Raw genomic sequence first — 15,271 nt, 5'->3', positions numbered from 1 at the left:
ATCTATTAGCCTGTTTTATGTTTTAGCGAGAACTGTGGTAAGGCACTGATTATGCAAAACTCAGAATTACATAGCAGACAGCCTCTTACCAGCTAAGAACTTGGTTGCTCCTCTATTAAGATTCTCAAACACAAGTGCTGGAGGAGACAGCAGGTCATAATTTAATGTGTTTCTCTGCTCTTATTCCCAATTGAAGTCATCAGCTAATTATCCAGTCTTTCAAGAGATTAGTCAGACATGTTAAAGTGGGGAAACAGTTCACTGTTCAGTGCCATTGCCCTGTAGAACTAAGCAGAAATAGGTATGAACTGGTCACATTTGCTCAGTTGTATCTAGTAATGTGAAATTTTAATCAAGTTTTCTTTTTGAAGTTCATTCATGCCACAACACTTAAATCATAATTTATTAAGCACTTTTTGGCATAGTTCCATTTATTCATTTTATTATTGCTCACACAGTTACTTTAAAATGTAAACAATAATGCCTAAGAAAACTTCTGTTCTTATGCTTTTAGATGGTCTATGTAGCTACAGTGTAGAAGCTACCGTGCAGTGTGGTGCCATAGGTCACCCTGTTTTTGACGTGATCCTCCTTCTTCTTACTCACATCTTTACTTGAGTAAAAAGTTACTTGAGTAAAAAGTTATTTTACTTACATAAGTATGATTTTGCCGACTCTAGCTACCTCTGGGATTGGAGCATAAGACTTCTGCTGCACAGACACTATAAATTATGTTTTTCAGATGTAATGTGTAAATGAATTATTGAAAGCTGTTTAATCAGGGACCCCGGGGGGGGGTTAAGAAGCTGATTGTGTACCCTCACCACCCTGATTTTTAGAACCATGTACCTTGCGCCTGCACTGTATTTGGTGCACCTATTTTAGAGATGTATTTTATAGGTGTAGCTATGGACTCTAGCCACTCTGCTGGCATGCACAATTTATCTACTGCCTCTACCCGTTTCAGCTCTGGACATTTTCTGACCACAGGACCTGTAGATGAAATGTCACTGGGAGGCTCATTTCCAGCACTGCATTAACACTGACATGGTTTCTAATAAAGTGGATTTTGAGTGTATATCACTCTTCCCAATAAATATGAAGAGTGCGAGCCAAGCTGCTCCTATTCTCTGGAAGGTTTTTGTTCAAGGTGTTTAATGCTCATGGGTCTTGCAGGTAATTATTGTATCTCATAATTGAAAGTGCATCAGAAGCAGACTGGTCATTTGTTTTTGCCACTTTCAAAAGTTGAAGCATAGGCTCAGAAATGTTCAGCAGATGACGTTGCGCTCCACTTGATAATTTCACCAGGGAGACCTCAAATTAATTAAAACCATTAGGAAATGCACTTTTAATTAGATGGCCAGACTGAGCAGTGATCTAAAACCGAGTTCTAGCCACTAGTTTATTACAGCAAATAATTGTCATTCATGAGGAACCACAGGCAACAGCAGGCCTGCTATGATGACAGCCAGGGGCAAATAGGCCACTGCAGAAAATAAAGGTGAGACCACAAGTGTGAGAACAGCATCGTCCAGCTCAGAGCTCCATGATCTAGCCTGTGGAGGGTGCTGTTTTGCTGTTTTGACCCGCCCAGTCTGCACCAAGCCCCTCACCCTCATGCCCAGTTCCACAGTATCTATACCACTAAACAGGTAACAGACCTTAAAAAAGAAAAACGAACTCTTTTTAAAGTGGTAACAGACGTTTACAAGTTTTGCACTGCCTTCCAGTAGCAGGTTGATGGCAGAGGCATTCAGAGGAAAAGGCCATTTGGGAGAGAGAATAATGGTAGGAATCGATGGAATTTGTCCTCAATCCAGCCTCACACTTGGTGCCAAAACCCAGAGTGTTGACATAATTAGACTTCTTTTTTTAACCATACCTCCGGCCTAAAAACTCTAGCAGTCTATGGAGACTTTATGCCAGTAATTAGCTGAGTAACTAAAAAGCTATTAACTCTGCAAGCAAGTTTTTTTTTCTTCCTTCCCAGTGTTAGAGTCTAAAATTATCCTGTCTTAATTGGCCTCAGTGGTATGGGCCACGGCCTCATTTCTACCCCTTGCCATGATGTAAGCTAAGATACCAGTAATTGTCTGGTTCTGACTCTCCCATAATTCAGTGAGTTGTAAGTAAGCTGTCAATACGATATGTGCTGCAGCACTGCTTACACTTGATTTACTGACACAGGCAAACAGCAAAGAGAATTCTGAAGACCAGGCACCAAAGATGACTTTCACTCTAACCCTGAAAGTTTAAATGTTATTGCAAAAAAAGGGAATAGAGGATATTTTTATGTGTCTTGTGTGTTCATATATTCATGTGCGCACAGGCAGAATTTATCTTCTTTCTAAACCAAGTTTTTAAATTTTCCTTTCATGCCAATCGAATGCTGAAGTAAAACTTGTTTGTACCATCCTTCTTAGACGCTGCATGTCCTGCACTGCTGATAAATTCTTATAATGATTGTGGGATGTGGTGTGTGGGTGGGGACTTTGGCATCAATTCCCAAGATGCATTCGTTTCCCCCATCCCTTGTGGCAAGGCTGTTTGTTATCTGTCAAGCCACTAACTCCCTATTTCTCTTCTGTAGACCCCAAGCAATGCTAAACAGCAGACGTGCACAAACATATGCGAACAGAGGTGCACATACACTAAAAAATAAAAACTCTCATAGTTCCCTCCATACAGAAATGGCATCAGAAGGCAATCTGTTCTGTACACAAACTTCTGCTGCTAGGAGATGCCCATGAGTAATTACAACATGCACCCACAATATGCTCCAAGTGACAGACACATATGGGTGTCGCGCGTTGCAGAGTTTCAAGCTTCCAATCTCCAAGATGGGTTGGAAGGATGTCCCAGCCAAGGGAAGATAATATATTGGACTGGGTCTGCAAAGGCCAGTGTTAGAAAGGCTTCATCTGGCACATCTGAATCCGTGACCCGCCACACCGCTGTTTTTAATTTCCCCAAGCCAGATCAGCATCTCATCAAATAGACGTGATGAGAGGCACTAATGTTATCTCAGTCAGTGCAGATAACCTATCAGATCTCGTAATGTAAGATCCTCTTAAGAAAAGCTGGAGATTTCATCAGACAACAAATCATTTTATGGCCGCTTGTGGTCATTATTTTCAGTGCTGCAAGCATAAGTGTTTTGGTGCAAATAGTTTGTCTCTAGTTTTCAGGCTAAACACTTTCTTCATTAAATCACTAATCATTTATTAATAAATCACTCATTTTATTAGAAACACTTACCCTGCTCCTACACTTACTGGCTAATTTTATTAGACACACCCGATGGGTGAAACAATTACATGTACAATTACAGGATCCACAGGACCACCACTGTCTATTGAATGGCTGTCCATTCTAACAGCATTAACACTGAGATGAAAGGTATGAATATGGTTGTGAAACCATCTAGTACTGCAGCGTGCTTGGGTTTTCACATGTGACAGAAGAGTTCCCATGATGAAGGCCCAGAGCATGGCCAGTGTTGACGCTCTGCCCACACTAGTCTGGCAAAACGAGTCTTGAGAATGGCTGATACAAACTGGGCAACAGATCAGCTACAGTCTCTTACTGTACACATACACTGTGTTTCCAATAAGGTGCAGCTTCTAATAAATCCCCTGGTGAGTTTAAATCATTTTTAAGTTATTGTAAGTTATCTTTAAAACGAGGGGAAAAAATTGTTACACTTCAGTGCCACTGCATTCATCAGTGTTAATTTGCACTTCATTTGTCATAAGGTTAATTTAATTAATTAGCAAAATCACAAAGTGGTTTTGTTAGTGGTTGGAGGTTTGTTAATGTTTTGTATGACAACAGTTTGAAGCTTTGTGTTGCATTAATCAGTTCATTCATTGAGGTCTCCTTCAATTTAGCTGGAGTAACGCATTGGAGGCTTGACTGATTGATCCATTGATTGATTGTCAACACATTTACACATTTTGATGTGCATTCCTGACTACATTGCTTTGAGCAAATATGTGATACACAGAGCAGTCACAATTTATACGATACAGTCCTGAACACAGCACAATTTACCATCTTGATCTGCTTCTGTACAGAAGGCAGAAGTAGTTTGAATGTAGTGTGTGTGTGTGTGTGTGTGTGTGTGTGTGTGTGTGTGTGTGTGTGTGTGTGTGCGTGTGTGTGTGTGTGTGTTGTAATGAATGCTGTATGAATGATTTGTGTTTGTGCACATGCTTGTCCATGATCATTGTTTCACTCATCCACTGAAGCAGTACCTGAGTCTGAAATACAGAGGTGCAGATTCTGATGTTTTCACAGAAAATGGTTTGCAGATCAGACTGCATATACAGTTCTAAATATGCCGCCGGATGTGGAGGCTTGTCATTAACTCAAAAGCAGGTAATGTTAAGAGTTGACCTGATGCGTGACTGTCCTGTCTCAAACTTTGGCCAAATGGAGGTTATCAACACAGCTATAAGCCATAACGTGAAACTGTTTAAGCAGCGATCATGCAGTCATTTTCAGTGGCAGCTCCACTGCTCTGAACCAGGGTTCTGAAGGCCCCTTGTTTTACTATCTGGTCCTTTGGTATTATCTGCTGGGCATGTTATCAGAGGCAGGTTAAAGGGTGACTTTGAGGAGAATTGGAGGCGTGTACACTACAGCCATAAATCAGGAGGTGTCGTGTTGCAAACTATCCCCCTGGCCTAACCTCACTTCCACACACAGACATGTCCAATCCAATCTGCTTCATCCTGACACATTTTTTACTCTCTTTCTGTAATGTCAATATACAAAATTCTCATGTAAGAACACCGAAGAGCTTTGAAAAACAAAGCAGTTAAGCGCTCCATACACAAAGTATACGAACAGATCTTGCCCTGTCTCCCCCTAAAAAAATCTTTCTTGTTTACTCTCAGCTGTAATTACTGTCGGTGCATTGTTTATGAATCAATACTTAACATTATTAGACTTTCCATCTATTAAGCATTCCATCCATTTTATTACATTATAACTTCTGAACTGCATTTATATAATATTTATAGTGGCCACCAGTGGTCAGCAGGGCTGGGTGGAAGTAGGATGAAATCCCCTCTGGGTCGATTCTAGTGTGCACACTAACAGTTCAAGATCATGGCTGCAGCTCGACGGACTGACCTTTGACCACGAAGCCTTTCCTGAATCACTCCTGCCACACATACTTGAGGAGTGCAGGATCTTGCTGTAGTGTCTGTGGAGCTGTAACCATGTGGATAATCTAAAAGTAACCTTGACCTCTTCATAACAAGAGGCACTTTTCAGACCGCCACAGCATGTACAAAAATCCCAGAGACAGCGACTGGGAGCCAGGTGCTTTGAGAAAAAAAGTGTTCTGTCCACTGAATGAAAAGTATAGAGAGACGTTTTTTAGCAGAGAGAAGCCAGTGTAGTAGTTTTGATGCTTGCATAACTGAAGTAGCTTTTTTCTTCTTCTTGCATCTTCCAGGATTTAATATTAGTTGAAGTCTGAGTAAAGAGAGACTCAAACATGAACTCATGCCGTTATTATTTCTTATCAGTTTTCGAAATGACCGTGGCAATGTCTTGCTTTCGTTATGCCATGTTTTGATTGAATTTTCGCATCATCAAATGCTCCTGTTGTGTACACCTCGATTCATTTTCACAAACAAGTGTATGGCCTGAGACATGGAGTTAGACCAGAGAGTTTAATTAATGCCTGGTTGACATTTCTGCCTGCTTTTCAGTAGTCTGCTCCTGGCTGAGGGGAATTCTCCATATAGGGCGGCTGCTATAGATGGTTGGGAAAAATACACAGCATGTTAAACAAAACCCAGAAAACACACACACACACACACACACACATATAGACACATACACACACACACACACACACACACACCGTTTAGAATAAGCGACCAGAGTTTGAATTATAGATTAGGGCTTAAGCAGGTCCGGAAATAAGCACGTAAGACAAATTCAAAAGAGTTTCTCCAGAGGCAGAGTGAAGCAGTTTTAAGAGGAAGAGACTGCTGTGTCATTGATTTTGTTGGTTTTAATATGTGAGGTGTGGACACTTTCATGACAGCTCCTACAGTTCTGAGTCAGCAGTTTAAATGGCAATTAATGTGTGATCTTAATATTCTTATATTTTTACTAGTATTTCTTACTCATGCATGGGATTATATTAAAAAAACATTCTCTTTCCCCCTCCTCGTTGCCAAATTACTAAGATGTTACCATCAGCACTTAACATTAAAGTGTTCCAGCAACGTCTCTGACTCCTTTTCAAAGCCAGAAAAAGTACATGCTCAGTATAGTAATTTACTATAGCCTTTATTCCTAATTTAGCAATAGTAACATCACACCTGTCTTACCTGTCGAGGCTGCAGATGTGTGGCAGCGCTGGGCCAAGCTCTGCATGAGACCCGACATTTACTCTTTTCCATTCCACCCCATGCAGCCTTTAGCTGTTGCTCTTCTGGATTCATTTAACCTTGTTAGCAGCTGCCAAGAATCGAGCACTACTGAAATGATTGGTGCTTTATTTTAGCTTTTCACTATCCAGAGCCAGTCCCAATGGAAGGGGTGATTGATAGTGGTTTGAACCATCATAAACCATTTATGTATTGAGCAAACTTGGGAATCAGAACTTGTGGGTGCTGGAGGGCTCCCATGAACCGGAGCTGTAACAGAACTTCATTATCCAGTTTCAACACCTTCCCAAGTATAATGTCATTAGTCATTTGTCTTTCTCTGTGTACATCAACAAAGTTTACAGTAATTTCACTATTTCAAAGAAAGCAAGAAAGATGCTAGACTGCTCACTGGTGAGCACTCTGTATTTCCTAAATTGTAATGGTCATGCCTTTGAAAAAGGGCTATAATTCTCCATGATGTCTTTTGAAATGTCACAGTGATGAGGAGTAGAAAACAAAACATCTCAGTATTTTAGTGGCATACAAAGTCTTTTTAGTTGAAGGACTTTGCTCCTGGCAATATATGTATATTTAATTGGGACTCAGTTCACTCCCACTGGATACTCAACTGTACATTCTGAACCTCTTGGTCTTTATCATCAAAAAGGTCTAACAACTATCAGTAGAGTGCTAAATACCTGAACCTTTTAAGACATTATTCTTTATATTCCTTTCTTTGGTAGAGTTAACTTAACCAGTCACCATTTTTCTCAGTTCATAGATGTCAACACTTTTGAATGTATAAAGTGTTGAGAATGCCTGTGACCCTTCATGTTTGTGTGTGTGTGTGTGTGTGTGTGTGTGTGTGTGTGTGTGTGTGTGTGTGTGTGTGTGTGTGTGTGTGTGTGTGTGTGTGTGCATGCGCACACATGCACATAAATGCTAGTTGCAGATAACCTGTAGGCTGTAAGTAAACAGGTCCAGAAAGCCAAAATGGTCAGCCAAACTTAAAGCTTAAGTGCCAGAGATTTAGCATGGATTTATTCACATTATTCATAAAATATCATCTCTCTCTTTTAGGAACAAGGCAAAACAGTTGCCCTGAATTTTAATAGTGCTCCGAGACAGCAGGAAATGGAAAGGGTTCCCTCAGAATAGAAGAAACAGTGAATCCCATCATTCTGCTTTGCATTGCAAGACTAGAGGACCTAATCAATTGCTCCTGAATATTCACCTCATGATGTTGCTCCAGCCAGCAGTAAGATGGGTATGTTCTGACAATTTAGCACATTGATAAGATGCTTTTAGAAGTGAGAGTTAACATAAAATTTTCCACAGTTCAGAAACACCATCATTAATAATGATTAATTATTCGTTATTCTCACTTGACGGTCATGCAAAATCAGATATATAATCTTCTCTGTTCCCTTTGCTGTAAAGAGACCTAAGATGAAAGTTTGCATAGACATTCAGACTTTCTGTGAAAGGATGATGTTGACCAGATTCATTCCCATTAATGCGGCTTACCCTGCTGTGCTTGCAGAGCAGCTCTCGAAACTGTATACTTAGCTGGCATCTAATTGGTGTCTGAGTACATCAAATATGTATATGAATATGAATGATGGAGAAGCTTGGGAAAGGGGTATAATCAGTTTGAATTAGGGCTCCAAAAATCAAAATAATGTTTCTGCATTTTCACGACAGACGCTTTTGCCGTGGATGAGCATGCGGTGACAACCCTCGCCGGCCACGTGGCAAGCTGTCCGACAGCAGTAACCTCGCTTACGCCCCTGCGCTACCACTTCCGCTGTCCGTCAGCCTTAAGCCCACTGTTAGACGCCCATTCATCTCTTCCCTTCTCCATCCTGCATCCAACAACACCAGCAGCAGCATACATCCCCCCCCCCGATCTTCATCATATGTAGTTTGAAGTCGTAGCTTAGTTCTGTCACCCCTCCGTTGTCTGGGTGTAATTTCGCACCCGGTGGCATCAGGTGGTCATTTTTCATCAGCTGCCACGACCGTTCCTGATTCAGTCCTCACAGGTGGGAGTTAATTCTGTCATTGCATACGCAAGATAAGCATCTCTACAGCTGAGTAATATAACAGTTCTGAATGTTTCAACCACTCATGTCTTGAAAAATGCGAAACAGTTGCAACCTCAAAATCTCTACAAATCTCACATATTGATTTGTTGTCTTTGCATCCTGTTAAATTATTACATTTTCTCTATGTTTTACGGTACATTTACAGAAATAATCATTCAAACACTGCTTGATTGCTTCTTGTTCAGTCATAAGGCTTGATGATCTGGACAGGAAGTGAATGTGTAGCTGCATAGTGAACATGCATGATCCAAAAATGTTCTCTGAAATTCAAAATGTGAAGCTTTTATATTATGCCAAATTAACAGCGACTGACACTGGTGCAGTGGATTGATGAGGGTTAGGAGAAAACCTGTGACAGTCTTATATTACTGATAGACCAGGAAGGAATAAACTGCAGCTTGTTGGTTTTGAGGTTGCAGAAAGGATTTAATTTATTTTATCTTCCTCATACTAAATCTTCCGACCAACACCCCCACCCAGCCACCCTGGTTCTATTGTCATGTTTATGTGGATGATTATGTGTTTGTAAAAGTTTATGAAATAGACGTTTATGAAACATTTTATTGTTTATTAAATAAACGAACTCTTTCGTGAAAATCCGCGGAGGTCGCGCGTTATGGATGATATGGAGTGAGCGTTCCAACCGGACAAGTGCTTTTTGAATTCCCCTCCCACTCAGGAGCCAGGTTCCTCTATGCTTGTTCCCCGCGCGTCAGTAGGGGAGCGATGTGTTTAGGGAAGGGAGCCGTAGCCCTCTTGCAGAAGTAGACTTGAATTTCAAAGGGACGCCTGCTTCAGCGCCGCTTGCTCGCGTTCGCAGCTGACTACAAATAACCAGCGTCAAAAATTGTCTAAGGGGAAATAATGCTACCGGCGATTAATTTTTTGGAGAGACTTGCATAAAACTGTTAAACAGCGATGACAAACATTAGACAAAGACAATGTTCTGAAGAAAAAAATTGTGGAGGAGATTAATTGTTTTTGTTTTCTTTGGTATTCCCAGCACACCGGTTCTAAATGATATGTGTTTCACGTGTTTGCGCGCAACAGTGAGGTAGTTACCTTATCGGCTCGTTACGAACAATTGATTCAAGGCTCAGGATTTGGGGGCTACAGACGGTGGATGCAGTGATTAAAAAAACCCGGTGTGAGAACACCGTGGTTTCCAGGGGGAGGGCATGAATTCACTCAGTTTTTCTAAGTTGAATTCCACATGGAACGTTTGGATTATTTATCCTGCAATGATTTTTGTTCCAATTCTTTGGTTTTTATCCCAAGCTGGTGCGGCGCCCTCTCTAACGGCTGAGCAGATGGACATGGGGGCGGTAAGTGCTTTCTGTCTTCCCCTAATAACTATTTCTGAAGCAGCTGTAAAGAAAGGCGTCTGGTGAAAGCCTCTCATCTGTCGAGGTATACATTTGCCGAAGCTAAAATTAAGCATTGTTTTTCTCACATATGTATGTGGTTCATTTATTTCTTGGATCGACTTCGTACATCCTTCCAGGAGAGAATCTAAGTTTGCCAGTGCTGCCTCTCTCCGCCTCTACCCATAATTTTCGTGATTCACGGAATAACTGAAAAATATAATGACACAGGAACAATCCTGTGTGAGGGACTAACGTGTGATCTCGAACTACATAACATACATGGCCTTGCTAGAAGTTATAAAGCGTTTTACCGAATAGTGTGCAGTCTAATAATACTATCTTATAATGAAGGGCACGAATAATTTGAGGTCACAAGTGTTGTAGCAGCGGTGATGTTCTATCTTGTCCTGTCTTGTATGCCCAGTGTGTTTATTAGGAGTAGCGGTTTTGTGTAATAGATTAAACTTCCTGTGTGTTCAGCGCAGTCTGAATGCTTCTAACGGATAGCGCTCGTAAACATCACCGTCAGTGCGTTTTGATGCGGGCCGTATTTTGAGAGTGAACCGAGGGGAAAGCTTTGCCCGTGTCTGCTCGCTGCATTCTTTCGGGTAGAAAAAAAAAACGCATTTGCAGAAATCGGATAACAGATAAAAATACCTCATTCGTCATTTCTAAATCGACCGTTTTTCCCGAGCTTTTCGCATGCACGACACAGAGCGATTAAGCTACTATTTGCTCATTCAGAAGCCCAAAAACATTCTTAGAATGAGTAGCCCAAAAAAGTTTTATTGTATTTAAAGAGACTCCACTCACATTATAGGACACCCGAACCTGAACGGTAATTAGTCTTGCGTCAAAGATGGATACACTAATAATTTTCAGTTTACGTAAGAATTAGTCATGTGTGCAGCTCTTAGCATCCAGTGTACAAAAGGTCAGTAACATTATTTGATGATCATGAAGTTATATGGTTACTATAAACGATAAAATATTTTTGAATTGTGTTTTGTTTGTGTTGTGCTTATTATAAAGTAACATTTTCATATATGCCTTCTTTCACACACCTATATCTACGTAATTGATACTTACAGATCATAGTCTATATAAACATCTTTTCAATATGACGTACTTTATGTGTTAAGGAGCTGTTATAATTTTTGCATGAAATGCACATGCTACTTCTATATCACATATTTACATGTTCCAAAGAGATCATTTCCTACTGCACCCATTCATTTGAATTTTAGATTATGTCCATTTGTTATGTCTTCCAAAACAGACAGACAGACAGATAGATAGATAGATAGATAGATAGATAGATAGATAGATAGATAGATAGATAGATAGATAGATAATCTGATCATTGATTTTTTCTAACAAAGACATCTCCGTCTAATTCATCTCAGGCCAAAGTATCTGCATGAATAAGTCCTACCCCACCTGATTTCACTAAGAGCGTAGCCTCCTCACAACCCGGTCAGGTGACCACCAGAGTTAAGGGAGACATTCTATTTATGCAGTAACAGGTGGATTGGTCTCACTCAAACCAGCCTGTGTGTTCTAGTGATTCCGATCCAGGGTCTTGACAATGAAAGAAACTTGATTTGTTGAATCAGCTGCTGTGATGAATGGGATGGAAAATGAAACCATAGTTCATGGTCCATGATAGAACACGCTGAAAGCTCGAGGGTGACGCACAACCAGTCTAGTCACTCGCTCAGCCACACGGCCTCTGTGATATTGGACTCCACTCAGTTCCTGTGATGAGTTCCAACTTTCTGTGACAGCAACTGATGATAACCACAGACACTCCACACTGCCACTTGTCATCTTTCCCATCACTGTCCTCCCACAGCAGTCTCGTGGCTCTCATCTCCCTCTGACAGCACCCGCAGGAGAAACCCCTGCTGCGATCATCTTACTGTCCAGACCTCATGCCTGAATGGACTTTGGGAGCCAAATCTTTGGGATAGTGCTCTTACAGGGTCTGACCCAGGCTCTAGGGTGGTTGGGCAATGGTGACGTATGGTATGCTCTGCTAACCGGGGGCTCACAGGGACCATGGGAGTCAAGCACAGATCGTGAGGGTATCAGGGCACCGAGCGGCTGGGTGTCAACTAAGGCAAACACAGGGGGCACATGAGCCATGCTGATGTGGCTATTAAGGGCGGTTAGAGGGCACGCAGAGCTGACACGGCAGCTCGGAGAAACTGTAGTCTGTGCCCTGCCCCCCATCCGCACCCTCAGCCCCTTCTGTGTACCCTGCACAATACCCAGTGTCACCAAACACAAATAAATCGGAAATTAATTAGGAGGATTCCAATTGCACATTTATCTCCTGTAATCTAGGTAATAGGTTTGCCAGTAAAGGTGCTTTTTTTGCTTAACAGTCCAAAGAGAAGCTGTATATGATTCTTCTTTTGGGCCATTTATCTCCTTTAGGAATGCAGTATCTTTAATTACCGCAATATACTCACCAGCCACTTTATTAGAGACATTTATGAATGATCGGCCAATGTGCAAGTTAGGTGTTTATAAATAAAATGAGTAATGTTTGGGGGGAAAATGATTATTATTTAAAATTATTATTTTCTTACCGTTTATCAAACCCTTGCCTAAGTTAACATCTCTTCTAGTGAGTGTAACTAAGCTATTTGGGTAAGTGCAGCTGAAATAACCTGAATACTTTAGCACATTAAACACTGCAACAAGGTCTTCATGCTCTTTTGGTGCTTGGCATAACATGATGATCATACATCGTGAGCTACTTTCTTCCTTGAAATGCAGGAATCAGACTTTGCAGTAATTTCTGTAATGAGAGCACCATCTGGACTTGTCGGCAGTGGGGCAGAGCGCAGTAAACCTCATCTTCCCAGAAAGATTCCTACATCACTCTCTCGGCCTGCCACACACATACACACACACACACACATGTGCACACACACATGTACACACACACACACGCACACACACACACACACACACACACACACACATGTGCACACACACACGTGCACACACACACACACACACACTTGTATGCACAGACGCCATGCTCATTACACCACAGTGTAGCACATTAGCACATCGGACCAGCCATGCCAGGGGCACCAGAATGCCAGGCTGACATGCACCTTTCACTCTCCTCTGCTTCTCACCCTGATGCGTCTGCCCTCACCAGCTTTCACATATACTGAATCCACACGGCTGGAGGATGGTAAGGGGGTCTCTGATTGGCAGTCGAAGGGAAGTGGGCAACAGTTAGCGTGGGCGCCGAGCAAAAAAATGAGAGAACAAATGAGGATCGGAAAAGAATGCAGGAGTGGAAAAGAATACAAAAGAGGGAAATCAGGAATAGAAAGGGCTGCAGGATTTAAACAAGTGTCAAACATGAAATCAATAGCATTTTTCTCAGCCTGGGATGGACCTGCGTCTCAGGGTAAATGCACTGGGGAGCGTCACGATACTGCAGGTGAACAGGAGAGGAGTTCCACTACAGGTGGCAGAATGGAACGTGGTCCTGGGCACAAAGACGCCGTTACAGGAGAGATCCAGTTATAGCAGTGCAGCATGGCTGGGTTAATCGGTTTGCTTTCTTCCTCTAGCTGACTGTAGGGTAGATGTTGGAGCCTGCCCTACTTTCACCAGACACTCTGGATTCCTGTGACCTCGCATCCGTCTGCAAGCATCTTGGGGTTGCAGATTTAGGGCGAGGAGAATATTTCAGGAACAGTGTCTTTGGGGAGGTAGGCACAGAGACGGGGGGAGAATAAATGACACAGAGTGAGAAGGCGGTGCAGGAAGACTTGCAGGTAACCCACGAGAAGAGAGTGAATACATGTGCTGGTCCTCACGGAGCAGAAACAGACCTTCATGCCGCCTATCATGCTGAAGGCTGTCAGATAGATATGTCCTTTTCCTAGTCTTTAAGGCTACTCCAGAGAGGGCTCACACTCATGACATCTCGTCAGTCAGAACGTCCCTTCTTATCTGAAGCATGCGCCCCCACACACTCCTGATTCCGCTGGGTGACAGGTCTGTGCAACTCAGGATGCAAGGCCAGCTAGGATTAACTAAGACAGCTAGGATTGAGACTGTATACTCATAAGTACCTCACCTATGTTTATGAGATCCCTTCCATACTCCCGTTCATAAAGTACTATAGCATATTACATATATACTTAAAACAAATTAAAACAAATGCACAATAATAATGTGATTTTGAGCTGAGTCTGGAGAATTCAGCAGACCAAGGCAGGGATTAGCCCAGAAGCCCCAGTAGTTAGACCACAGGAAGCGAAGCAGCGCTCTGTAATAAGTTAAATGTACGAAGTTATGAAAAAGTTAGGATTCCTTTCAAGAGGCCAACTCACAGCAGTAATAGATGAATAGATTGTGTGGTCAAATGCGAAAAGAAAAACCTCTCTTCCCACACTGAAGCTGCTTGCAGCGCTGTGCACTTTTCGACTGGTCTGGACTGACTCCAGTTGTGTGATGAGGTTGCGACCAGAGCTTTTCCACTCTATGTCCCGCCAAAGAAAACCTCAAATCAGCTCCATGTTCATCCTGCTCTTATTTTAGCCCTTCTTCCCTGTTCAGGCTGAGATGAAGGACACCCATGCCATTGCTGACCAAACGACCAACAGGCGCTTGCAATTACTGTGGTTTTGGTATAGGTTTGGCTTGGTATATGCTAGGCTTGCTCCTAGGATCTCAAAATAATCCATGAGGCAAGGAGTATATCTGGCAACCATAAAGCGCTGTCAAGTAAAAGTGCTGTCAAGTTTCCCTTAAACTGCTCGCAGAAAGTTTGCAGAAACACTTTTAAGGAGATTGCATGTTTTAAGTCAACTGCCATTCTTACTTTAAATATCCAGGGTGTAGATCAAATGATTTTCAAAGGTGCCATATTACTGATTTCAGAAGCAGCAAGATTTCAGTTTTAATCAGTTTGTTAAGAAACACACAGCAGGTGTCTCTGACGTTTCCGCCTCATTTGTATTTGTAAGTTCCAAACAGAGAGAGATGGAAGAAGTCTTGTCAGACGCCACAGAATCCATTTTGGGAAAGCGGACGCCTGTGATCTGCAGCAAAGAATCAACTTCAAGCCCTTTGACCTCAGAGCTGCTAAATGTGCCAGTGGCATGTCTGGTTTTCCCTCTGGGCTTGCAAAGGGTGTGAGAGAAAGGGCTGCTTTTCTAAGCCATGAGTGATAGATGATAGGTTCGATCAGATGTTAGAAAGAAGAATGCAGCTAGATTTAAAGTCAGCCTCCCTAATAGGGTCATGTATCCTGACGTCAAATTTGGTTTGAATACCAGCAGTGTAATGTGTAGGGTCATTTTAGAGTAACAATTGCCTCAACATGATAGTAACACTTCTCATTAACGTACCC

The 15,271-nt window shown here is 42.0% G+C and overlaps 2 protein-coding genes and 1 long non-coding RNA gene across 3 annotated transcripts in view; 2 read left to right on the top strand and 1 right to left on the bottom strand.

Moving 5' to 3' along the window:
- Positions 1 to 8,404, top strand: part of sfswap (splicing factor SWAP) — a 96,604-nt gene extending 88,200 nt beyond the window's left edge. The window contains exons 19-20 of the transcript XR_004776169.1: positions 7,482 to 7,668; positions 8,106 to 8,404. The gene's annotated coding sequence lies outside the window, so the exon portion shown is untranslated. The remainder of the gene's footprint in view (positions 1 to 7,481; positions 7,669 to 8,105) is intronic.
- LOC118241553 overlaps positions 1 to 15,271 on the bottom strand; it is a 31,499-nt gene that overhangs the window by 10,445 nt on the left and 5,783 nt on the right. The gene's annotated exons all lie outside the window — the stretch shown is intronic.
- The window catches only part of mmp17a (matrix metallopeptidase 17a), a 39,937-nt gene continuing 33,900 nt past the window's right edge, over positions 9,235 to 15,271 (top strand). The window contains exon 1 of the mRNA XM_027003706.2: positions 9,235 to 9,834. Coding sequence (XP_026859507.2) covers positions 9,688 to 9,834 — 147 coding nt within the window. The 5' untranslated portion in view covers positions 9,235 to 9,687. The remainder of the gene's footprint in view (positions 9,835 to 15,271) is intronic.

This window comes from Electrophorus electricus, chromosome 6 (genome assembly GCF_013358815.1).
Source record: "Electrophorus electricus isolate fEleEle1 chromosome 6, fEleEle1.pri, whole genome shotgun sequence".
NCBI lineage: Eukaryota > Metazoa > Chordata > Actinopteri > Gymnotiformes > Gymnotidae > Electrophorus > Electrophorus electricus.
Note: the sequence above shows the minus strand (reverse complement) of the source record. Positions and strands in the feature narration are given on the sequence as shown.